We start from the raw sequence: 26,886 nt of genomic DNA, 5'->3' as shown, positions 1-26,886 counted from the left end.
AGAAGCAAGGATGCTTCCAACCTTGAGCATCCTTTTGGAAAAGGACTGCTCCAGCACCAACGGATGAGGCATCCACCTCCATTATAAATGGCTTATCTACATTGGGGCAATGTAGGATGGGAGCGCTAGCAAAATGAGATTTAATAGAAGTGAAGGCCTTGGAGACCTCCTCAGACCACAATTTGGGATTTGCTCCCTTCTTGGTGAGGGCTACGAAGGGAGCTACCAAGGTTGAGAAATGAGGGATGAACTGGCGATAATAGTTAATGAACCCCATGAAGCGTTGCACCGCTTTAAGAGGATGGGGTTCTTGCCAGTCCATCACAGCCTGTAATTTAGCAGGATCCATAGCCAATCACTGGGTGGAGATGATATAGCCCAGGAAAGGTAAGGACTCCAGCTCAAACACACATTTCTCCAACTTGGTGTAGAGGGAGTTAGTTCGTAAGAGGTCGAAGACTCTGCAAACATCTCTCCGGTGGGAGTCAATATCTGGAGAATAGATGAGAATATCATCCAGATAGACTATGACCGAGGTGGAGAGCATATCCCGGAAGATATCGTTTGTAAAGTCTTGGAAAATGGCTGAGGCATTACAGAGCCTAAAGGGCATCACTAGATATTCATAGTGCCCATCCCTGGTGTTAAAAGCCGTCTTCTATTCGTCCCCCTCACGGATGCAAATCAGGTTGTAAGCACCCCGCAGATCTAGTTTAGTAAACACCCTTGCTCCCCGAAGCCTATCAAAAAGCTCGGATATCAGGGGCAGAGGATATTTATTCTTAACGGTGATGGCGTTAAGACCCCTGTAGTCTATGCATGGATGTAGTTCCCCGTTCTTCTTCTGCACGAAGAAGAACCCAGCCCCTGCAGGTGACACTGACTTTCCAATGAATTCTCTTGCCAGATTTTCCTGGATGTACTGAGACATTGCCTCCATCTCCGGGAGAGATAACGGATAGACTCGACCCCGGGGAGGCTCAGCACCAAGCAAGAGGTCAATAGGACAGTCATAGGGGCGGTAAGGCTTAAGGGTCTCCGCAGCCCTTTTGGAGAACACGTCCGCATAGGGCCAATATTGCTTGGGCAGAGAGGATAGATCTGTAGGTATCTCAGTTGTAGCAACCTGAACGCTCTCTCTCTGACATCTACCCCCACAAGATTCACCCCATCCCAAAATTCTGCCTGTGGACCACTCGATATTAGGAGAGTTATATCGTAGCCAAGGCATCCCTAACAGGACCTCATCAATTCCCTCAGGAATTATGAGCAGAGTGAAAGGGATGGTCTGGTGTGTAATCTGTGAGGGCAGTGTCGACCCATTCACCACTACAGTTAGTGGTTGAGCTAGCATTACCAGGGGTATTGCGTGACGTTGGGCGAAGGCAGAAGACATAAAATTGCCCTCCGCCCCAGAATCCACGCAGAGCTCTACTGAGTGAGTGAATGAGCCTATTGTAATTGTCCCCTTAAAGGACAATTTGGAGGCAAACATCGCCGTGTCTAGTGTACCTCCACCTACTACCACTAGACGCTGACGTTTCCTCGACGTGAACATCTGGTAGCAAGATGTCCTGACTGCTGGCAAACATGGCCTGGAAAAATATTCTGAAAAGTTCCCAGGCTCGAGTTCATATGAGGACATCCAGCAGAGGGCGCATCACCGCAACTGAACCTACATAAATGACCTACATTCCATTAATTCCCCGGGGTTTTACAGGCAGGAGCACAGCTGCATTAGCAGGCTTCTGCTTGTAAAATTAGTTAACCCCTTCAGATGGATTTACATCGTGGGACGTGACAGAACGACGGAAGGTATGGGATATTGTTGTTTTTTTATTTTACCTTTTTTTTACAGAACGAGGGTCTTCTGGTGGATTACCAGTATAATAAAATATTACAAAAACCTGTGTATTTATTTCATTAAAATACTTTGCAATAATGTGTGTGTGTGTTTTTTAACCATTTCATACTATTGGATTAATAATGGATAGGTGTCATAATTGACGCCTCTCCATTATTAATCTGGCTTAATGTCACCTTACAATAGCAAGGTGACATTAACCCTTCATTACCCCATATCCCACCGCTACACGGGAATGGGAAGAGAGTGGCAAAGTGCCAGAATAGGCGCATCTTCCAGATGTGCCTTTTCTGGGGTGGCTGGGGGCGGATGTTTTTAGCCGGGGGGGGGCAATAATCATGGACCCTCTCCAGGCTATTAATATCTGCCCTCAGTCACTGGCTTTACCATTCTGGTGGAGAAAATTGCACGGGAGCCCACGCCAATTTTTTCCGCGATTTAACCCTTTAATTTAATAGCTAGAGCGCCCAAATTTTGCACATACACACTACTAACATTAGTAGTGTGGAATATGCAAAAAAAGGGATATGAGATGGTTTACTGTATGTAAACCATGTCTCATATCATGTCGCGTTTGTGAAGGAGATAGCAAAAGCCGGCAATTGAATTACCGGCTTTTAAGCTATCTAGTGCTGTATGAAATATTAATATATATATATATATATATATGTGTGTGTCTCACTGACATATATATATATATATATATATACACAGTGGCGTAACTACAAAGTTATGGGCCCCGGTGCGAACTTTCAAATGGGGCCCCCCCACCATGCCAAAATATTTTCCACCCAAATTCACATTTTCCCTATTAATTAATTCCCTATTAATTATTAATTCCCTACATGCCCCGGCTGCCCCCCCCTAGATACGCCACTGCCCTAGATACGCCTCCTTGCCTATTCCACCACTTCCATCATTTCCTCTTCCCCCACCATCCCCATCCTTGTCCATTCCACCACTTCCATCATTTCCTCCTCCACCACCATCCCCATCCTTGCCCATTCCACCACTTCCATCATTTCCTCCTCCACCACCATCCCCATCCTTGCCCATTCCACCACTTCCATCATTTCCTCCTCCACCATCCTCATCCTTGCCCATTCCACCACCATCCCCATCCTTGCCCATTCCCCCACTTCCATCATTTCCTCCTCCACCACCATGCCCATCCTTGCCCATTCCACCACTTCCATCATTTCCTCCTCCACCACCATCCCCATCCTTGCCCATTCCACCACTTCCATCATTTCCTCCTCCACCACCATCCCCATTCTTGCCCATTCCACCACTTCCATCATTTCCTCCTCCACCACCATCCCCATCCTTTCCCATTCCACCACTTCCATCATTTCCTCCTCCACCACCATCCCCATCCTTGCCCATTCCACCACTTCCATCATTTCCTCCTCCACCACCATCCCCATCCTTGCCCATTCCACCACCATCCCCATCCTTGCCCATTCCACCACTTCCATAATTTCCTCCTCCACCACCATCCCCATCCTTGCCCATTCCACCACTTCCATCATTTCCTACTCCACCACCATCCCCATCCTTGCCCTCTCCTCCCTCTACATACACACACACACCATTTACTTCTCTGCACATTCCCCTGCAGAGCGCAACACACACACACACCTCACCTCACCTCTCCTCACGCTCTGCCGCAGCATCTCATCGCCTTCCTCTGACACAGCCGGCCACTGGCTGATGACGTCATCCAGCGGCGCGTCTGTGTGAGAGGAAGCAGGAAGACAGATCGCTGGGCAGCGGCGCTGCAGGGATTTCTCCCTGCCTGCCACAGCCACTCTGCAGGGGCTCCCCTCCACCTCTGCTCACATTGCGAGTCGGCGCTCTGCAGCTTCTCTGTGCCGGCTGTCAGCTTGACAGTCGGCGCAGAGAACAGCTGACTCCCAGTGCGGGGGGCGGCAGAATGCAGCCGCCGGGGGAGACGCTGCGGACCGCCACATTAGTCGGCCCGACTGCGCCCCCCCCCTGCCGGCTGCGCCCTGCTCTCCCCTAGATACGCCTTGGACTGTTGCCGTGCGGGAGGGATCTCCTGCACTGCAACATGGTGTCGGCCGTTGCCTCGGACCTGCCGGGCGGCGGGCCCCTGACCTGCCGGGCCCCGTCGCAGTGGCGACCGCTGCGACCGCGGTAGTTACGCCACTGTATATATGCATATATATACAGTATATATGTTTTTACGATTTTTTGAGCACATGGATCCATTGTATGTCCGTATGCCGGTTTTGCAAGCCTGCGAGAAAATTTCGCAGTACGGATGCCATACGGATTACATACGGAGGATGCCATGCGCAAAATACGCTGACACACCCTGCCTACGGAGTACTTACGGATCACCATTTTTAGAATTTTGTGGCGTATTACGGTCGTAAAATACGGACCGTATTTTTATACGCTGAGTGTGAGGCCGGCCTAAGTCAATGGGTCTGTGAAAAAAAAATGTACAGCACACGAATCGCATCTGTGTGCCGTCCATGTTTAACATTGCAAAGTATAGGAGAAGCTTTGTAGTATATTTCTTTTTCCATCCATTTCTTTATCCGTGAAAAATACTGATGACCACACTGATGGCAAGAAAAGGACACACAGATCAAACACTGATGCAAAACAATGACGGACATGTGAATGAGGCTACAGTGTTTTCTGCCAAACCAACAAGAAACAACACAGGTGAGCAGACACCTTCAGGTTAATCTTTCTACATAAATTATTTCTATGCACTTCCTCACATGAGTTGTCCTTTTCCTAGAACATATAGAAAATAGACGACACCGATTCTTGACCTAGACAACCCTAACTTCTAGTCTGTAGAAATAAAATATACTAAGTACTGAGTGAATACATTGACTGCGTGGTACTCTGGGCCATGTGTTGGCATCCATTCTGTCACTTCCTCTCTCTGGTGCAGATGTATTTTACATTGATGGGTTGTCTTTCTGAGCGGATACGGATTGCTTTCCTTTATTTTTCTTCTTTTTCCTGTGCTGCTGGTTTTTTTTTAAGTAATGTGTCTCCTGCAGTGAGCTCTCTAATGAAAGCTACTGGCAAAGAAAGAGCCCTGCACTGTTTTCTATATTTATACATTCCTTTTTTCTATGAAAAAAAAAAATACACACTGGATAAAATTACTTCTGATTGTAGCATGAAAATAAACCTCTGTCCTGATGGTATTGGAAGGAAGAATTGTCATTCTTACAATTAGAGATGAGCAGATCAACCTGCGAAGGGTCGAATGCTAAACAAATTTCACTGTTGCACTCAAATTTGAACATTCTACGGCTCTATTCGCGAGGATCGGCAATAAAAAAATAATGCCTAGCATTTGCACAGTAGCACAGGCTTCCCTATAATGACCTGCAGAAATCCGATCACGTGGTGTAGCACAGCCAGTCAGAAGGGCTATCATAGGCAGTATAAGGCTAGGTTCATATTGCGTTAATGGTACCGCGCTAACGGACAGCGTTGCACGGCGAAATTAATGCCGTGCAACGCGTCCGTTAGCACGCCCATTAACAGCAATGGTGACGCGCATCACTAGCGCGTGCCATTTTCGGCATGCGCTAGCGATGTGCCGGTGTTTTGTGGCGCGCCCGAGGTCCGTGCCCCGCTCTCGCAGATCGGAGATCTGCGAGAGCGGGGACGTTTAACGCGACCCCATAAAACAACATTGCGTTAGCGCAATCCGCTAGTGCTAGGTGCTAAACGGATTGCTCTAATGCAATATGAACCTGGCCTAAGACAATAGAGTCATGCAAGGTACACAATGTTATAATTGTACAGTATAGGATATGAGCGTTCAGAGCACACAGGTTAGGGATAGATAAAGGCTTAATGATATAGTGGTGATGTGCCAAATTGAAAATTGGAGAGAGAGCCTCAGTCTTTGAATAGAAATCCAAGATTCAAGTGATATACAGTGAACTGTTGTAGCGTCTCATCATCAACACTCAGTGTGTGACTGTAAATTACTACATTTGTTATGTAATTCTGTAGTAGCATCTTAATAGCTGCTTTTTTCATGACTGAAAACAATGGTAGTATTACATCTCTCATTGAAGATTTTGCAGCTAAATCCAAATTCTGATTTCAAGGCTTGTTTCTGTTTGTAAATTAAAGCGAGTTCCCTATATTGAGATACATGATGTTTTTTTTTTTTTTAGACAAATAACCCAAATCTTGAAGCTTGAAACACATGTGTTTGTCTACTAAAGTGTGCACGTTGTTTAAAATAATTTTCATTGTTCCAATAGTTTAACCCCTTCATGACCTTGGGATTTTCCGTTTTTCCGTGTTCGTTTTTCGCTCCCCTCCTTCCCAGAGCCATAACTTTTTTATTTTTCCATCAATATGGCCATGTGAGGGCTTATTTTTTGCTAAACAAGTTGTCCTTTTGAACGACATCATTGGTTTTAGCATGACGTGTACTAGAAAATGGAAAAAAAATTCCAAGTGCGGTGAAATTGCCATAAAAGTGCAATCCCACACTTGTTTTTTGTTTGGCTTTGCTAGGTTCACTAAATGCTAAAACTGACCTGCCATTTTGATTCTCCAGGTCATTACGAGTTCATAGACACCTAACATGACTAGGTTATTTTTTATCTAAGTGGTGAAAAAAATTCCAAACTTTGCTAAAAAAAAAAAAATTGTGCCATTTCCCGATACCCGTAGCGTTTCCATTTTTCATGATCTGGGGTCGGTTGAGGGCTTATTTTTTGCGTGCCGAGCTGGCATTTTTAATGACACCACTTTTGTGCAGATACGTTCTTTTGATCTCCCGTTATTATATTTTAATGCAATGTTGCGGCGACCAAAAAAACGTAATTCTGGCATTTCAAATTTTTTTCTCTCTACGCCGTTTAGCGATCAGGTTGATCCTTTTTTTTATTGATGGATCGGGCGATTCTGAACGCAGCGGTACCAAATATGTGTAGGTTTGATTTTTTTTATTGATTTATTGATTTTAACTTCTTTTTTTTTTTACTTTTGCCATGCTTCAATAGCCTCCATAGGAGGCTAGAAGCTGGCACAACTTGATCGCCTCTGCTACATAGCAGCCGATCATCAGATCGCTGCTATGTAGCTGAATTGCAGGTGTGCTATGAGCGCCGACCACAGGGTGGCGCTCACAGCTAGCCGGGATCAGTAACCATAGAGGTCTCAAGGATCTCTATGGTTACTATGCAGAAGCATCGCTGACCCCCGATCATGTGACGGTGGTCAGCGATGCGCTCATTTCTGGCTGGATGGCCGGAAGCGCCGGTTAAATGCCGCTGTCAGCGTTTTACAGCGGCATTTAGCTAGTTAATAGCGGTGGGTGAATCGCGATTTCACCCGCCGCTATTGCGGGCACATGTCAGCTGTTCAAAACCTCACCGCCTGAGCCCTGCATCAAAACGGGGGATCTGACCTCGGACGTACTATCCCGTCTGAGGTCAGAAAGGGGCTAATATAAAATGTATATATGTCACCAGAATAGAGTGGTCAGATGCAAGTGCTTGTTATTGGGATGTGATTCTACCTAGATTTTCTGGTCTCATCCTATTTTGTAAAGGGACATGGCAATTTTTTCACCTTTAATATTAAGGGTCTCTTCTTATTTTTGGAATTCCTGTTTTAAGCAAATTATGATCTTTGAAGTATCCATACATCCAGGTTGGCTGGTACTTACCGAACTTGGACATATGGATGCCTCCTGGCGATTTTGCCTCTGTGCGTGCACAATCGACACAGGGTGGCAGCTGATTCTGACAGCTGACACCGGGCACTCAGTGCAGGAGCAGTGCCTGCAGCGCTCCCAGCACTTTTATACCCTCTTAAATACTATGATCACAGCATTTAACAGGCATGCAGAGGGAGGGAGCCTCTCTGCACCCCGATCGGCGCTCCCGCGATGTCATCGTGGGGTCTGATTGTTGCCATTGTGACCCAATGTCTCCAGCACTGACAGTTCTAGTCCATTGCAATGAATTAGAACTGCGATCAGACTACAGAAAGTGAAAGTCCCATAGAGGGACTTAGTAAAAAGGTTAAAAAAAAAGTAATATAATAATATCACAAAATAATAAAAAAAATATTGTACCCATAAATATTTTTATGCAAAAAAATAAAAATAAACAAAAAAGTACACATATTTGGTATCACCATGTCTGGAATGACCCAACCTATAAAACTTTCCCACCAATTAACCCCTCCAGTGAACACTGTAGGAAAAAAAATGAGGCAAAACATTATACTTTTTCATTATACCACCAAACAAAAAGTGGAATAATACGTGATCGAAAACACAAATTTAAATAAAAATGGTACAGCTGAAAATGAAATCTTGTCCTGGAAAAAAAACAAGCTGTCATACAGCTCCATCAGCATAAAAATTAAAAAGTTTTAAACCTCAGAATAAAGCAATGCACAATAATAATTTTTCTATAAAATAGTTTTTATTGTGTAAAAGCACCAAAACACAAAAAAACTATATAAATGTGGTATCAATTTAAGTGTACAGACTCGAAGAATAAAGCTTCCTTATCAATTTTACCACACATGGAAAGGTGTTTAAAAAAAAGAGACAAACAATTCTTGAATTGCTGGCGCTTGTTCATTCTACCTCCCAAAAATTAGAATAGAAAGCGATCAAAAAGTGCTATGTGCCCTAAAATGGAACCAATAAAAACATCAACTCATCCCGCAAAAAACAAGCCCTTACATGACTCTGGGTCGAAATATGGAAAAATTAAAGCTCTCAAAATATGGCGATGCAAAAACTTGTTTTTGCAAAAAAAAAAGTGTTTTTTAGCATGTGACAACAGGCAAACATATAAACCTGATATATATCTTGTATCGCTGTAATTGCACCAACCTGAAGAATAAAGTAGTCTAATCACTTATACCGCATGAAAAATGGCGTAAAAAATAAATAAAACCTATTCTTCATCTACTGTTGAATTCTTCATTCTGCCTCCACCTTTTTAGGCGTGCATAAAAGTGCCATCGTCAGTTTTGAGCACCCCTGAAAAGAGGGACAACGCTGAACAGAGGCCATACAGAGTTTAGAGTAACTCTGCTGCCTCATTATAGTGAATGGATTCTCAGGGGTTTCATCTGAATCATATCACTTGGAGCTTTAGATGGAAACTCCGATGTACAGTGGGTACGGAAAGTATTCAGACCCCTTTAAATTTTTCACTCTTTGTTTCATTGCAGCCATTTGGTAAATTCAAAAAAGTTCTTTTTTTCTCATTAATGTAGACTCTGCACCCCATCTTGACTGAAAAAAAACAGAAATGTAGAAATTTTGGCAAATTTATTAGAAAAGAAAAACTGAAGTATAACATGGTCATAAGTATTCGACTCTTTGATCAGTATTGAGTAGAAGCACCCTTTTGACCTAGTACAGCCATGAGTCTTATTGGGAATTATGCAACAAGTTTTTCACATCTGGATTTGGGGATCCTCTGCCACTCTTCCTTGCAGATCCTCTCCAGTTCCTTCAGGTTGGATGGTGAATGTTGGTGGACAGCCATTTTCAAGTCTCTCCAGAGATGCTCAATTGTGCTTAGGTCAGGGCTCTGGCTGGGCCAGTCAAGAATGGTCACAGAGTTGTTCTCAAGCCATTCCTTTGTTATTTTAGCTGTGTGCTTAAGGTCATTGCCTTGTTGGAAGGTGAACCTTCGGCCAAGTCTGAGGTCCAAAGCACTCAGGAAGACGTTTCCATCCAGGATATCTTCGTACTTGGCCGCATTCATGTTTCCTTCAATGGCAACCAGTCGTCCTGTTCCTGCAGCTGAAAAACACCCCCACAGCATGATGCTGCCACCACCATGTTTCACTGTTGGAATTGTATTAGGCAGGTGATGAGCAGTGACTGGTTTGCTCCACACATACAGCTTAGAATTATCCCCCAAAAAGATATATCTTTGTCTCATCAGACCAGAGAATCATATTTCTTATCGTCTGGGAGTCCTTCATGTGTATTTTAGCAAAATCTATGTGGGCGCTTTCATATGTCTTGCACTGAGGAGAGGCTTCCGTCGGGCCACTCTGCGATAAAGGCCCGACTGGTGGAGGGCTGCAGTCATAGTTGACTTTGTGGAACTTCCTCCCATCTCCCTACTGCATCTTTGGAGCTCAGCCACAGTGATCTTGGGGTTCTTCTTTACCTCTCTCACCAAGGCTCTTCTCCCACGATTGCTCAGTTTGGCTGGACAGCCCGGTCTAGGAAGACTTCTGGTGGTCCCAAACTTCTTCCATTTAAGGATTATGGAGGCCACTGTGCTCTTAGGAACCTTGAGTACTGCAGAAATTCTGTTGCAACCTTGGCCAAATCTGTGCCTTGCCACAATTCTGTCTCTGAGCTCCTTGGCCAGTTCCTTTGACGTCATGATTCTCATTTGGTCTGACATGCACTGTGAGCTGTGAGGTCTTATATAGACAGGTATGTGCCTTTCCAAATCAAGTCCTATCAGTTTAGTTAAACACAGCTGGACTCCAATGAAGGAGTAGAACCATCTCAAGGAGGATCACAAGGAAATGGACAGCATGTGACTTAAATATGAGTGTCTAAGAAAAGGGTCTGAATACTTATGACCATGTGATATTTCAGTTTTTGTTTCTTCTTGCATTTGCAAAAATTTCGACATTTCTGTTTTTTTTTTTTCAAGATAGGGTGCAGAGTGTACATTAATATGAAAAAAATTAACTTTTTTTAATTTACCAAATGGCTGCATTGAAACAAAGAGTGAAAAATTTAAAGGGGTCTGAATACTTTTGGTGTTCAGCGTACAGCACAGGACAAATGTGATCTCAAATGTTATGTAAAATGTTCATAATAAAATCTTCAAATCAATCCACAAAAAAAGCAAGTTCCCCACTCACTGTGGTCCATCATCTGTCACTGGAAATATGGGGGGCTTCAATGTAACTGGTAGTAAAAAATCTCTTGCAATGAAAAATGGCTCCTCCCCCGCAAGAGAAATCCAGTCAATTCTGCACTCCCAAATCCAAATGCCCCTCTGCATTCTGAGCCCCACAGTGTGCCTAAACCACATTTAGTGTCTACACGTTTGGCATTTCTATAGCGATGAGTGCCCACCTAATTTACAGGTCTGTATCTCCAGAAGCACGAACTGGGCACAATGTACTGGTCACTACAGCGTACTGGTCACTACAGAGGCAGATTTGCAATTTTCACTCTGCAACATCCACTGCTTGTTTCTGGAAAACACCCATGTAGTCAAAATTATTACTACATCTGTAGATAAATTCCCAAAGGGGTATCAAGTCCCCTCTATAATTTGTAAAGCGCTGCGAAACATGTTGGCGCTATATAAATAAAAATTATTATTATTATTATTACGTAATTTCCAAAATGGGGTCACTTGAAGGGGGATTCTGCTTTTTTAATTCTTAGGAGTTCTGCATATGGAATACGCAAAGTATTCTAGGAAAATCTGTATTCCAGGAAGCAAAGAGCGCTCCATTCCTCCCAAGTCTCTCCATATGGCTAAGTAGTACTCTACAACCACATATGGGGTATTGCCACGTTCAATAGAAATAGTGGGACAAATTATGGTGTAAACCAAAAGAAAACAAGGATCCCTAAAATAATTTATTTTAGGGATCGTTGTTTTCTTTTGGTTTACATAATTTCTAGGATTCCGGCTTACTATATTCTGTTTTTTTTTCGACAAATTATGATGCCATTTTTACTCATTTTCCTTGTGAAAATGTAAAATCTGGAGCTAAAACTAAATTTTGGTGATAAAAATGTAATTATGTTTTCTTCACTGCCCAATGGTATAAAATTCTGTGACACACCTGTAGTGTCAAAATGATCACTGCACCCCTAGATAAATTAATTGAGAAGTGTAGTTTGCACCTCAGGGGGGTCTGCCAATGTAACAAATGCTGACAAAGTAACTGTGAAACGTATGTGGGGTGCCTTGTAGATTTCTTGTAATCCTATTCCCCAATTTGGATTTTCGAACCACAGATGAATCCTGCTTATCTAAACTGGATAACGTTTTTAGTCATTTCAATTTACAGGCACCTGATGTCGCTCAGAGGGAGTCCTTAAAGATGTTTGGTGGAACCAGGCATCTTTGGAAAATTATGTCAGAAACAAAAGGATTCCTCGTGGTCTCCATATACAAGTTTTTCCTGCATATGCTATTGATGACATTGAATTTAAAACAAAATGGGAAGAATCCTGTACAGTATATTCTACTAAATTTTCACATAAATGCTAGTTACCTCTTTGGAACGAAAAATATCTACATTGCAGCAACTACTGACTTCTGATCTTTCCTCGGAGGAAGTGAAAACTTTCAAAAAAGAATTGGGTACTAGTGTGGATGAATGTGACAAAGAACTCCAATCAGCTAAGAGTAAGAAGCTCCAACGAGATCTATCTGATTTTCAGAATAACAAGGTATATCTTTGGAAAAATCAGATAATCGGCTACGCCGATCATTCTCTACTGCTTCTGTGGTATCAACAAGCACAGAATCTAACATATCCACAAACAGTGCTATCTATTCAGAAACAGGATGTGCAAAATGAACTCATAGGGATCTAATGTTCTAAAGAAAATTGATATATACAAGAAGATTTGTTTCAAAGAAACCCATGATAACTTCTTTCCCTCACCCATTGAACAAAAGGCTCTTAATGACCTAGAAGAACTATTACAGGAACTAATAGACCAGGAGGGAGACTCATTGAATTCTATTTGAAAACCCAGTGTCGAAACTTTGCCTTCATATATCAAAGACACGGGAAATGTACTCTTAAAATTGGACGGTCTATATATTGAGAAAGACATGCTACTTGCTACATGTGATGTGGAATTGCTCGATATCTCAATTAGACATCAAGATGGAACAGAAGCGGTGATGAATCTGGCTACCTGCAAACTGACATCTACTGTACAGAAAATAAACTGCGGCCAATACACTTCTTCACATCCGCTTCATCGGGTCAATTTTTGCAGGTCCGTAGGATTTGCTTGGAAGACCGAAGATATGACTGACAGGAATTGGAATTGGAGTTGACCACTCGCTTTCTGGAACACGGGTATAGATGGCAATACATTGAGAAAGCAAGGAATCGAGCCCGAAACACTAAATGCCCAGATCTCCTTGTCTCAAAGAGAAATCAGAATAATGATATGGACAATATTCACTTCATCTGTGATTTTCAGTTGCGACATTACCAGATTTATTCACAGCCACTTATTTCTCCCACTGTAGAAATCAATATTTGATCCCTTGCTGATTTTGTTTGGTTTGCCCACTGACAATGCATGAACAGTCTATAATTTTAAGGGTAGGTTAATTTTAACATTGAGAGATAGAATATCAAAAATAAAATCCAGAAAATCACAAGTCACTTGATTGATGGACCTTCTGTCGCTCTGTCGCTATGATGCATGGGTCATCTGACACTTGATGCGACCTGGTAAGAGATGTGTGCCTGTGCGAGGTGCTTCAGCGTGTTGAACCTGTGACAATGAGCATGATCATGGCCATGGACTGGATTTGGCCGGGCTGCGTCGTGCTTACGCGCACCATGAACTTTGTCCGCGTCACCATGTGACTTGACTGTCACGTGACCAGATGCATTCTTTTAGCTCATGCATGACATCCCTTTACACAGGCATAATATCTGATGGATCTGCACATGCACCGTTGTCAGCTTGCATGTTTGGAGATAACCTGGTTGTTTAGCTGTGTTCATTATGTTATTTGGTACACCTGTTTTCGATTTTAATGTTTTTTGATGTATGTTTCCGATGTACTTTAAAATGTTGGGTCAGTAACTCGCCAGTCACCCCTGACGAAGCAATTGTGAAACGTGCATTGGGTGCCGGGTGGGTGAGTATCTCGGTTTATATTTTACTTTAGATTCGATGTACTTGGCAACCAATATAATTGGGTATCTGTATCCCTTTAAATAATGATTCCTTGCATTTGATATATTCAGTAAAGTAATAGACTATACCATCTGTGTATGTGGGATTCACTTCTTATTTTTTTTATGTCCATAAGCATAACTTCACAGTGACCGTATGACTAGTCATACTGGAGACATCTCTCTATACTAAGTAAACACTATATTGTTTTGTCACCTCATACTTTGGCATCTGAAAACGCTCAGGGTTCCCACAATCCAAATAGGTTTCTTGCCCACTGGGCTGTCTCCTTTATAATTCTTGGAATTTTATAAGTTTTTTTAAATTTAGATCTAATTTAATTATTATTATTTTTAATCACTTCATAATTATTGTCCTGGCATAATTTTTCTGTTTTGGTATTGCCATGGTTGCAAGGGCCTTGTGGGGGGACCCATTACCTACACTTGGACTTACAAGTTTTTGATGTCAATGTGACATGGCATCCGCAAACCAGTCCAGAAAAATATGGCGCTCCTTCTCTTCTGACCTTTGCACTGTACCTCAAAAGTAGTTTTTGACCACATATGGGGTATCGGTGTACTCAGGAGAAATTGCACAACAATTTTTGGGGTCCATTTTGTCCTTTTACCCTCTTGAAAATAAAATAATTGGGGCTAAAATAAAATTTTTGTGGGAAAAATGTGATTTTTTTTTTATTTTCATGGCTCCACATTGTAAACTTCTGTGAAGCACCTGGGGGTTCAAGGTGCTCAGCACACATCTAGTACATTCTTTGAGGGGTCTAGTTTCCAAAATTGGGTCACTTGTGGGGGTTTCCATTGTTTAGGCACATCAGGGGCACTCCAAACGCGGCATGTTGTCTGCTAATTATTCCAGAAAATTTTGCATTCAAAAAGTCAGATGGTTCTCCTTCCCTTCCAAGTCCTGTGTGTCCAAACAGTAGTTTTCTCCCACGTTTGGGATATCGGTTTTCTCAGCAGAAACGGAAAATTCCAAATTTGGGGCTAAAATACTTTTTTCAGGGAAAAATTTGATTTTTTTTATTTCCACAGCTCAATGTTTAAAACTTCTGTGAATCATCCTAGGGTTAAAGGTGCTCACCACACATCTAGATAAGTTCCCTGAGGGGTCTAGTTTCCAAAATGGTGTTATTTGTGGGCAGTTTCCACTGTTTAGGCTCTCCAAATGCGACATGGTGTCCGCTAATTATTCCAGCAAATTTTACATTCAAAAAGTCAAAAGGCGCTGTTTCCCTTCTGAGCCCTGTCAGGCACCAAAAGAGGGGTATCTGCATGCTCAGAAAAAAATGCACAACACATTTTGGGGTACAGTTTTTCTTCCTGTTACCCTTGCAAAAAAAAATTGTGAATAAAGTGACATTTAAAAAAAAAAAAGTAAAATTGTTCATTGTTTCATTCCATATTACAAAAATTCCTGTGAAGCACCTGAAGGGTTAATAAACTTCATGAATGTGGTTTTGAGCACCTTGAGGGGTGCAGTTTTTAGAATGGTGTCACTTTTGGGTATTTTCTGTCATATAGGCCCCTCAAAGTCACTTCATATCTGAGGTGATCCCTTTTATTGAAAAAAGGAGAAATCGCTGGTCAACTTTTAACCATTATAACTTCCTAATGAAGAAAAATGTTGTTTCAAAAATTGTGCTGATGTAAAATAGACGTGGGAAATGTCATTTATGAACTATTTTGTGTGACATATTTTTCTGATTTAAGGGCATAAAAATTTGAAAATTGCTAAATTTTCCAAATTTACACCAAATTTCCATTTTTTACACAAAAGCAAGTTATATAAAAGAAATTTTACCACTAACGTGAAGTACAATATGTCATGAAAAACATTGTCAGAATCACCAGGATCTGTTGAAGCGTTCCAGAGTTATTACCTCTTAAAGGGACAGTGGTCAGAATTGTAAAAATTGTCCCGGTCATTAACGTGCAAAACACTCTCGGCGGTAAAGGGGTTGAGCAGATCTGTGCAAACCTTCTACTTGACAGATTCAAAGGGATTTGTTCCTGAAGAGAGATGCTGGGTACTTAAAAAGATATTAACACTTGCTCACAAGATTTCATCGCAAGAATCCTATTTCTTCTATTATTGACTCTTTTGAGAGTGCCCCTAAAAAGGGGTGAACTGTTATGTCCCTGACTCGGCTCCAAAGAAAAGCTCTGCCTCCTTCACCTATGGCTGCTGTCCTTTGCTGTGCTCAACGTCAGGTTTCACAAGTTGTTTGGTAAACTCTAGTGACATCACCCAAGGCATTTTAAGGCAGACTTGCATACTTATATGTGTCTGAGTATTAAGTAGATTTGTGTCTTAGGGTACCGTCTCACAGTGGCACTTTTGTCGCTACGACGGTACGATCCGTGACGTTCCAGCGATATCCATACGATATCGCTGTGTCTGACACGCAGCAGCGATCAGGATTCTGCTGAGAATCGTACGTCGTAGCAGATCGTTTGGAACTTTATTTCGTCGCTGGATCTCCCGCTGTCATCGCTGGATCGGTGTGTGTGACACCGATCCAGCGATGCGTTCGCTTGTAACCAGGGTAAACATCGAGTTACTAAGCGCAGGGCCGCGCTTAGTAACCCGATGTTTATCCTGGTTACCATCGTAAATGTAAAAAAAAAAAAACACTACATACCGTACTTACATTCCGGTGTCCGTCAGGTCCCTTGCCGTCTGCTTCCCGCACTGACTGACTGCCGGCCATAAGGTGAAAGCAGAGCACAGCGGTGACGTCACCACTGTGCTGTGCTTTCACTTTACGGCCGGGAGTCAGTCAGTGCGGGAAGCAGACGGCAAGGGACAGACACCAGAATGTAAGTATGTACTGTTTGGTTTTTTTTACGCTGGTAACCAGGGTAAACATCGGGTTACTAAGCGCGGCCCTGCGCTTAGTAACCCGATGTTTACCCTGATTACCCGGGGACCTCGGCATCGTTGGTCGCTGGAGAGCTGTCTGTGTGACAGCTCTCCAGCGACCACACAACGACTTACCAACGATCACGGCCAGGTCGTATTGCTGGTCGTGATCGTTGGTAAATCGTATAGTGTAACGGTACCCTTAGAGGTTTTCTTCACTAGATCTCTCAGGAGCTGTTCATACTACAAACACTCCCGTAACTCCTGGACTGAAAACTATACATCTTTAGTTCTTGTGTATGTCTACATTCCTGGCTCTATATCTTCTGGTGTACGCCACTTCGCTTGTCTGCTTGTTGTCCTAGTTCCTGTTGTTCCACGTGCCATACGGCAAGTCCTACCAATGTGCAATCTCCGTCGTTCCGTGTTGTCCACCCTGACCTGTGGCTTAGATAATCCACCTCACCAGATGAGCCCATGACAATCACCTTTGACTCTGCGCCTATGCATGGAGATTTGAAATTCTGTATAATAAAGAAACAAACAAGCTCCGATAGCTATAAAAGAAGTGCTGTGAATTCTGAGGTATATGACAACACTTTTGGTGAGAAAAACTTTTTAACATTGTTATTTTTGCTTGAAACACTTTTGGATTATTTACAGAAAGCATCACTTTGGATCTACTTTGGTAAATGTTGTTCTAGAATATTTATCTTTATTGTTGAGATTTTATAGGCCTGAACCATCTGCACACTGAGAAACAGACAAGCAGTGAAGTCCCAGATTATACACATGGAAGCAGTGCCTGCTTTTGGTGTTGGATTACAGATTGTACTTCACACACATTATCCATATTCATTCCCCGATTATATTCACAGAACCATGAAAATTGTTGCCATTAGACAGGCTCCCTGCAGTTCATGGAAATAGTTGCTTATACTTCCAAATTTACTATTATCCTTGGAGAGCTGCAGCTGGAACCAGTATTCGTGCTTTGCATCAGCTTGTATTTATGAATGAGTTTTTCATTAAAGGGGTTGTCTAGTCTAAATTGATAAGTCTGCAGTCACGCTCATCTCACCCCCCCTCCCCCCTCAGCTCCTGCAAAATATCCAATCCCCACCATCCGCAGCTTTTAGTGCACGTCTCCTACTCATGGGGCTCACTTTACTTAAGGTACCGTCACACATAACGATATCGTTAACGATATCGTTGCTTTTTGTGACGTAGCAACGATATCGTTAAGGAAATCGTTATGTGTGACAGCGACCAACGATCAGGCCCCTGCTGGGAGATCGTTGGTCGCTGAGGAAAGTCCAGAACTTTATTTCGTCGCTGGACTTCCCGCTGACATCGCTGGATCGGCGTGTGTGACACCGATCCAGCGATGTCTTCACTGGTAACCAGGGTAAACATCGGGTTACTAAGCGCAGGGCCGCACTTAGTAACCCGATGTTTACCCTGGTTACCAGCGTAAACGTTAAAAAATCAAACAGTACATACTTACCTTCAGCTGTCTGTCCCCGGCGCTCAGCTTCTCTGCACTCCTCCTGCATCCTGTGTCAGCTCCAGCCAGCCGGAAAGCACAGCGGTGACGTCACCGCTCTGCTTTCCGGCTGACCGAGGTAAGCACAGCGCCGGAGGACAGACAGCTGAAGGTAAGTATGTAGTGTTTGTTTTTTTAACGTTTACGCTGGTAACCAGGGTAAATATCGGGTTACTAAGCGCGGCCCTGCGCTTAGTAACCCGATGTTTACCCTGGTTACCGGGGACCTCGGCATCGTTGGTCGCTGGAGAGCTGTCTGTGTGACAGCTCTCCAGCGACCAAACAGCGACGCTGCAGCGATCGACATCGTTGTCGGTATCGCTGCAGCGTCGCTTAGTGTGACGGTACCTTTAGCCATGCACTTGTTTATATGCCTTGTTATCTCTATATGCAAGTATAGTGATAGCAGTGACTATAGTATAGTGATAGCAGTGTATACTCCAGAGCAAGCCACTGATAGATGAATGTGTTATAGCAGATCTTGTGCTGAGCTTTATAGTTCTGCTAACACTAAAGGTCTGCTACTCACCAGAACTGTCACTCAAGGGGTAGTGCCAGCCCCACAGCACCTTGTTTCACTGTGGGGATGGTCTTCTTGGAGTGATGAGCTGTTTTGGTTAGATTTTGGTCTCATCTGATGACATCACCTTCCACCATAAATTTGGGGAGTCTCCCACATGTATTTGGCAAGTTCAAAATGAGCCTTACAATTTCTGTAAGTAAAGGCTTTTTTCTGCCACCTTTATGGAGTGTACGGCATATTGTGGTCATATGGACAGATACTTCAGTCTCTGCTTGGTAACTCTGCAGCTCCTTCACAGTTACCTTTGGTTTCTTTGCTGCCTCTCTAATTAATGCCCTCCTTCCTGGGCTGAGAGTTTTGGTGGGCGGCCCTCTCTTGGCAGGTTTGTTGTGGCACCATGTTCTATCCATTTGATAATAGATTTGATGGTGTGCCGGGGATCATCCAAGATTGGGGTATTTTTTTAGAACCCAACCCTGACTTGTACTTCTCAGCAACTTTATCCCTGTCTTAACACACATAAAGCATCGCCCAATAACATTTTGGATGGCGGTATTACATAATAGTACACCACCAAACCCAAAGCAACTTAAACTCCATAAATGAGATGAAAGCAGGAGAAAAACTTCTGTTTTTGTGCATGTATTTAGACTTTAATAAAATTTGTACTTTTTTTATCTTATTTACTCAATACTCCGTTTTTCTCCTGCTTTTATCCCTGACTTGTTTGGAGATCTCGTTGGTCTTCATGGTGTTTGGTTAGTGGTGCCTCTTGCTTAATTTCAGAAAAGGTAAAGTGTATCTACTGACAGACATGTGACACTTAGAGTGCACAGGTGGACGTCCTGTCAGTAAGTATGAGACTTATGAAGGGAATGGCTTGCACCAGATATTTTTAGGGGCTTCAAAGCAAAAGGGGTGAATACATATGCACATGACAATTTTTATTTATTTGATCCCATAAATTTAATTTATGCCTATATTTTTCTCACTTCACTATTTAGTGCTGATGGATCACAGACAAATCGGATTACAAAAATATTTAAACACAAGTTGTAATGTAACTCAATAGATGAAAGGCAAGGGAGAATATATACTTTCACAAGCCTCTGTGTTGGCCATTATATGTAGGATACCAGCTTAACTACACAGAATTTGTGAATAATTAAGGTTTGTTTCACTGTCTCACAAACAGCTACATGGATAAATCCCTTTCACTACAGAAAATGAATGGAAAATAACAAATCATGTATCAGGAGCTAGTCATATTATACACAACATGGGTATATACACATAATAATGTAATAATGAATCATGATATTTCACATAGCAATACATGAAATGCAAAAATCCTATAGAAGTTGTTATTCAAACAGTGCTCTTGAAGCAAAAGATATCTAGGTCCTTTTGAACATATATTTCATAAAGAAGCTCAAAAAATAAATACTTTTTATACAGTCTTTGTTCTTCAGCAATAATATTATATTAAATGTTTAGTGTCGCACATCAAGAAGAGAGCAGGGAAGGAGATGTAACTGCAAAAAAAAAAATGTTCCAGCTTCTGGTAAAATTTTCAGAGTAATTTTTATTCCATCCAAAAACAATTAAAAAAAAATATGGTGGACAGGAACAGAAGCAAGCGACGTATTTCGAACACGGTTGTTCTTTACCTAAGATGGGTGCACAATACCTGCAGATTGCTTACGTGTCCCATCAGTGGACATAACATCCCCTCCCCCGTCACCTCTTAATGCAAAAGTAAATACAGAAGGAAAAACTTTAACATTACATTTCATGTTATGCATCAAATAATATAACTAACTTTGTAAAATTGTTTTTTTTATTTTATTACATTACAAAGTTTTGATTTAAAGTATTTCATGCTTAAGTGATGGGCTGTGTATGATATTTCTAATGCCATCGAAGATGCATTTTTTTTGCTTGTTTCCTAAAAATTGAGGTTTTGACTTCTGTCAAGCTCAGTATGCTTAAAGGGGTAGACTGAAGGCAAAGTAATTGTCATCCTAAGTGGATATTCATTAAGAATGAAATCATTCCTTCTCTACACTATCCAAATGCTATTCTATTTTTTTCCTCTTCTTCCTTTCTGTTTATGCTTCATTTGAGAATCCCAGTGCATGACTCATTAGGGGCAAAGGCTATGGTCACTGCCGCAGCCTCTGATCCCACCTTGAAACAAAGCATAGTCAGTGATGGTCATTTCAGGGGCTGCGCTAGTCCCTGCTAGATGTGCACTGTGCAATGTGCACGATGACAGCGCGCTCTCTGTTGCTGGCTTAGACCAGCAGTAATGAGCCAGCAACAGTGTGAGTTGTCAGAATTCTTAGCATGTGGAGACCAGCGTTACTCTCGCAAGAGACATCACTCTTCTCTGCACGCTGGCTATTCTGCCAAAGCTCTGTTGCCAGCTCGTTACTGCTGGTTTGAGCCAACAACAAAAGGTACCTTCACACTGAGCAACTTTAGAACGATAACGATAGCAATCCGTGACGTTGCAGCGTCCTGGATAGCGATATCGTTGTGTTTGACACGCAGCAGCGATCAGGATCCTGCTGTGACATCGCTGGTCGGAGCTAGAAGGCCAGAACTTTATTTCGTCGCTGGATCACCCGCTGACATCGCTGAATCGGCATGTGTGACGCCGATCCAGCGATGTCTTCACTTGTAACTAGGGTAAACATCGGGTTACTAAGCGCAGGGCCGCGCTTAGTAACCCGATATTTACCCTGGTTACCATTGTAAATGTAAAAAAAAACACTACATACTTACATTCCGATGTCTGTCGCATCCCCCGGCGTCAGCTTCCCTGCACTGTGTCAGCGCCAGCCGGTCGTAAAGCAGAACACAGCGGTGACATCACCGCTCTGCTTTACGGCCGGCGCTTACACAGTGCAGGGAAGCTGACGCCGGGGACGCGTCAGACACCGGAATGTAAGTATGTAGTGTTTTTTTTACATTTACAATGGTAACCAGGGTAAACATCGGGTTACTAAGCGCGGCCCTGCGCTTAGTAACCCGATGTTTACCCTGGTTACCCGGGGACTTCGGCATCGTTGGTCGCTGGAGAGCTGTCTGTGTGACAGCTCTCCAGCGACCACACAACGACTAAACAGCGACGCTGCAGCGATCGGCATCGTTGTCTATATCGCTGCAGCGTCGCTTAATGTGACGGTACCTAAAGAGCGTGCTATCATTGTGCACATCACACAGTGCACATTAAACTAGGACTAGCGCAGCCCTTGAAACAAAGTTCACTGATGACGCTCATCGAGGGATCAAAAGCTGCAACAATGACCCAGCCTCTTCCCCCCCCTGATGACACTTCGTTTGAGTATTCCAGCATGCACTGGGATTTGCAAACAAAGCATCATGAGAAAGGAAATAGGGAAAAAATAGAATAGCAGTTAGATTAGTTAGGGAACGGTAGGGAATTTTGGATGCAAGTGTATTACAAAATTAGTTTCGATTATGTCACTAAAAAGATAGGGATTTAGAATGAAAATTACTTTGCCTTCAGACCAACCCCCCCTTTAGCTTCTGTAGTGTACTAGAAAATAAATTTAGCACACTTACATTCTCCTGGGTCAGCATTTGTTGATTGCACCAGAATGCCTAAAAAAGGAATTATCAGATTTTTGTCAGATAACATATAAACATAGTTTTCTTAACTTTATTGTACATTTTAGGATAGGTCACCAATATCATATTGGTGGTGGCTGGCTGCTGGCTCAAACTGCACAATCTCCAGTGATGCTAGCACAAGCAGTTTTGCCTGTGTAGCATCGGAGTGATTTGGTCAGCTTCAGAGAAGCGATGTGTCACTTACTGGGCTGCTTAGTGTAGTTGTCATAAAATCACTGTTTTATCAGCAAGAGATTATCATTTGAGGACTAGTAACCCAGCTGCCACATAGCCCAACCCCCACCTCACTAATGATTGGCAGCTTTCTGCCCATGCACAGTGTACACAGAAATCTACCAATCAGTGGTGTGGGTGGGGTTATACACAGCTCAGCATTCAGAGAATTTCTAGATCTGCAGCAGATGAAATTGAGATTTTAGCAAAATGAGAGCAAGCAGCCCAGTAAGGCCGGGATCACACATGCGAGAAATACGTCCGAGTCTCGCATGGTAATCCCTGGCCCTACACCCGACACTCAGGAGCAGAGCATGTGGCTCCATGTGTTGCTATGCGGCCGCACGCTCCGCTCTGGAGTGCAAGTGGCAGGGCCAGGGATTACCATGCGAGACTCGGACCTATTTCTCGCATGTGTGATCCCGGCCAAAGTGACACATCGCTAGAATCAGGCTTTCTCCTTTAACATTATGATGATCTCAGAGGAGTAGAAAAAACATGGTGATAGATTCACTTTAACTGAATTGCTATGTGAAAGAAAGCAGGGGATGTGGATCAATGTAATAAAACAAAAGTATGTTAAACAGTTTTGTAAGTTACCTTTATAACGTGAACTGGAATTATTCAAATGTATTGTTTTCATATTCTGAAAAATCCATGGCAAAGCAAATGCCTTCTATATCATATCTTGCTACGTTTATGCATACATTTACATCATACAGTACATTAAATTTTAAGATGTCTTTTTTAATTTAGATTTAAAGAATTGTGATTAATGCTATTGAAACTAAAAAGGCTTTAAACATAAGGTAATATACGTATTCCAAAGCCATAACATTTTTTTGTAATCAATGTAACCGTATAAAAGCTTGATTTTTCTGATACAGAAAAGATATAGATCTTGGTACCGTCTTAGCCAGTAGATAGAAAAATATGTGAATCTTCAGAATTTCTTTTAGTCTTTGCCTGATGAAGAGACCTGTATAGTCTCGAAAGCTTGCAATTTGTTACCGTCTTTTCAGTTAGCCATTAAAAGGTATCACCCACTGAGGACTCTCAATTCTAAATATTTTTCTGATTTTTCTGAATAATTTTTATTTGTTAATTGCACCATTTTAGGCAATGTCGGGATGCTTTTTCAAGCTAAATATTCCATGATTCTGTAAAAAAAACTGTCTTTCATGACATGTGTAAGAAGGAGGAACAAAAAGAGAGGTTCCTGAAGAGGAAGAAGCGCAAACCACATCAGCAGGAACTTTAAAATGACATACATGGTTTCTGAGGCTAAGAGGTTGAAGGAGACACCAGGTCAGGTGGTAGCTGTGGATCAGTTAATAATCATAAAAAGCTCAGGATGGCAGTGAAGAGGAATCATCGACACCTGGACCTGCAGCAGGACAGGTGTGTGAGTTCATGGAGTTGAGTTATATCCGACAGCTTGAGAGACCAGATCCGAGTGAAGGAAACGAAAGACCAGATCAAAATGAAGGAACCGAGAGACCAGAGCTGGGAGACCCAAGCCGAGTAAGCTGAACCTGGTTGCAGAAAAGGGATGTCCCTATGAGCTGCAATCTCCAGTGTAGATTTACGGTACAAAAACACAGGGAAGGAGCGGGCGTGCAAAATGACTCACAGATCCGAGACTTGCAGGATAATGGTGTAGTACCATTAGGGCCTGTATCACGATTCATATTGCCTAGACTGATGATGGTTATGAACCTGATAGAGTCAGTGACGCACTTAGGTTTAAGACATTAGGACTAAAATGCCTTTGACGATACTAGTGTTTAGTTGTAATAATAAGAATAGGAGTGTGCAGTCAGAATTGTGTAGCCAAATTTTCACTCTTTATTATATTCATTGATTTTGTGCCATAGGCACCAATTTGACTATGTTAATAAAATAAATAAGTGTTGGTTAACTTGCACGGTCTCCTCATTCTCTGCACTGTTGCAACCGCACACCTATTAACCCATGCACCATGTTTACTATGTGTTTTAGGCACTTTTTCAGTCTTGACCAGCAAGGGTTTGTGGCATTACAGGAAAGTCTGTGGTTTACCAGGAAAGAGGTGTAGTCTGACATGTTACACCATATGGAAAAATAATTGGCATAACGTAAGCAAATATCATGAAACACTTTGATAAATCTGGCATATCTTAGGCCTGCCTAGGTAACTTTAAGGATTAAATAGTCTAAATATGCCCAATGTTTACAGTTATTACAGTTTAGCACTTTTGCACAACATGAGCTATTAGTAAAGTCATTTTTGTATTGATGAATTATAACTTACAGAATTTACTTTTTTAATGGGATTTGTAGTTTTTCATTGTTAACATTTTGGGATACATGTAATTTAGTGAATAATTTGGATTATTTTTTTACGGAAAACAGAAAAAAACAGCAAATCTATGTTGGTTTTTTTATTTTACTGAATGTTTCTATTTTACTAGAGAACTGTTAGAGGACGCAGTGGATGCTTAAGTAATGCCTTATAATGCTCAGTTATTTTTTACAGCGTAATATTGCCAATCTCTTAGGACACACCTTTGCATGGTCTAATAAGTAGATCTGTGAACATTTAAAGGGCCCAATGCTAACCCATCATCACCTCCTACAATTGTGTCATGACTAGACGAGCTGTTTCTTCGGATCTTAGATTCTGTGGTCACCATCATTCAATCCACTTGATGGAGGATAAATGCATGATTCAACCCAACCTAATCACTAAAATGCGACTCCCATTATTTTATACACCTGGAACCAATTAGCAACATATATTCTGATAAGTCACAGCCTCACTGAGTTACACGCGCAGAGACCCTCCAGACTTATTCCACTAAATCTTATATGAACATAGCCTAATAAAGCCATACAAATAATGCAGAGGATTACTTATTGTGGTAGTGACTTGAAAAACTATCAGTCCATTAAATTCTTTGGATCAATTAGACAAATTGCACAATCATTTTTACAACATTTGGGCAAATCAACCTGTCCCCATAAGGTGCTTTTGATAAACAGGACAAGATAGTTTAGAGACTGATGCACTATAATTAAATCAATTAAGGGGTTTTTCTATTAAAGGGACCCTGTCAGCTGATTGATGCTTCCAAAACCATGAGCAGAATGAATCGGAGACCGTCTTCTGCATTGTAAACACTGAGGCATTTCAAGAAAAAAAGCTAACCTACCAAAGATCACCAACGCATAGATGAAATGCATCCTGTTTTGCAAGTGTGGGGGTCCTGAAAGAAAAAAGGATAGAAATGGGTAACTATATGTAACATGAGCATTGTATGTACATATAATATACAGGTATAGTAACTACAGACTTGGCATAAGTCACACCAGAAAACCTATTCCAGTGTGGATTCACTATTTAATCCATTCTGTCTTGTATTTCATCTGTGAGAGTCCACCACCTCTAAATTTGTAACTTTGTGTTTTACTTGAGCAAAAAAAAGTTTTCTGGAAGTCTACATGGTAAGTTTAACAATAAAGACAGCCTGTACGCACCTCCAGTGTCGGCGCCAATCCGGTGTAACAGACATCTGAAGGAAGTCAGAGAGCAGTTCTCACTTCTTCCGGTTGTCAGTTTCGTCTGAAGGAAGTGAAAGTAAAGCGACCCATTAAGTGCCGCTAATTGGCTGGAGGGCTCAAGTGTCATAACAACGTCCCAAAGAGACCCAGCACTGTTGTCACCGGAACCGTACCAGCACCGGAGGGGAGCACGGGCCATTTTTACTTTTAGGGGGAATATAGTAATCGAAAAGGGGTTATCTTAGTAGTGAATGTCCCTTTTAATGTCCACACGTGTTTTTTTTTTATCAATTTTTCATTGTCACATTTCAGGAGCCATTCAGGATATGTTAACTGGCTCAGACCAACTGCCCCACGATTCCATGAATTGAAAGAGCCCGGGAGGCAAGAAGGGCATTTATAGGAAAATCCAAAATACTTGGCTTCAAAGTAACATTAGGATTTATTAATACTGTAAGGTGTTTCCACCAATGAATTTACAGAGACAGTGACCCAGGCAAGTTTAAACAAACGTCCCTTATTGTCCAAATAAAATACTGCACATGTGGAATTGTTCATCCCTGGATGAGAGGTAAATGAGGTCCAGTGCCGATGGCACTTGCACCCCCGTAAGGCTCACGGGTGCTATTGTGGTTGTCCATGTCGCTGACTCTGGTCTGTGTAAGCCTCACACATCCAGGAATACAGCCACAGCACCTTTTGCTCTGCTACAT

General features: G+C 42.2%; 1 protein-coding gene across 2 annotated transcripts in view; it reads right to left on the bottom strand.

The window, feature by feature from the left end:
• Window positions 1-26,886, bottom strand: part of COCH (cochlin) — a 90,852-nt gene that overhangs the window by 48,965 nt on the left and 15,001 nt on the right. For both annotated transcript variants that reach the window (XM_069730285.1, XM_069730276.1), the window contains exons 2-3: window positions 25,825-25,878; window positions 22,349-22,387 (exon numbers count right to left, since the gene is read on the bottom strand). In XM_069730285.1, coding sequence (XP_069586386.1) covers window positions 22,349-22,387; window positions 25,825-25,855 — 70 coding nt within the window. In that variant the 5' untranslated portion in view covers window positions 25,856-25,878. The remainder of the gene's footprint in view (window positions 1-22,348; window positions 22,388-25,824; window positions 25,879-26,886) is intronic.

The sequence above is a fragment of the Ranitomeya imitator genome, chromosome 1, assembly GCF_032444005.1.
Source record: "Ranitomeya imitator isolate aRanImi1 chromosome 1, aRanImi1.pri, whole genome shotgun sequence".
Taxonomy (NCBI): domain Eukaryota; kingdom Metazoa; phylum Chordata; class Amphibia; order Anura; family Dendrobatidae; genus Ranitomeya; species Ranitomeya imitator.
Note: the sequence above shows the minus strand (reverse complement) of the source record. Positions and strands in the feature narration are given on the sequence as shown.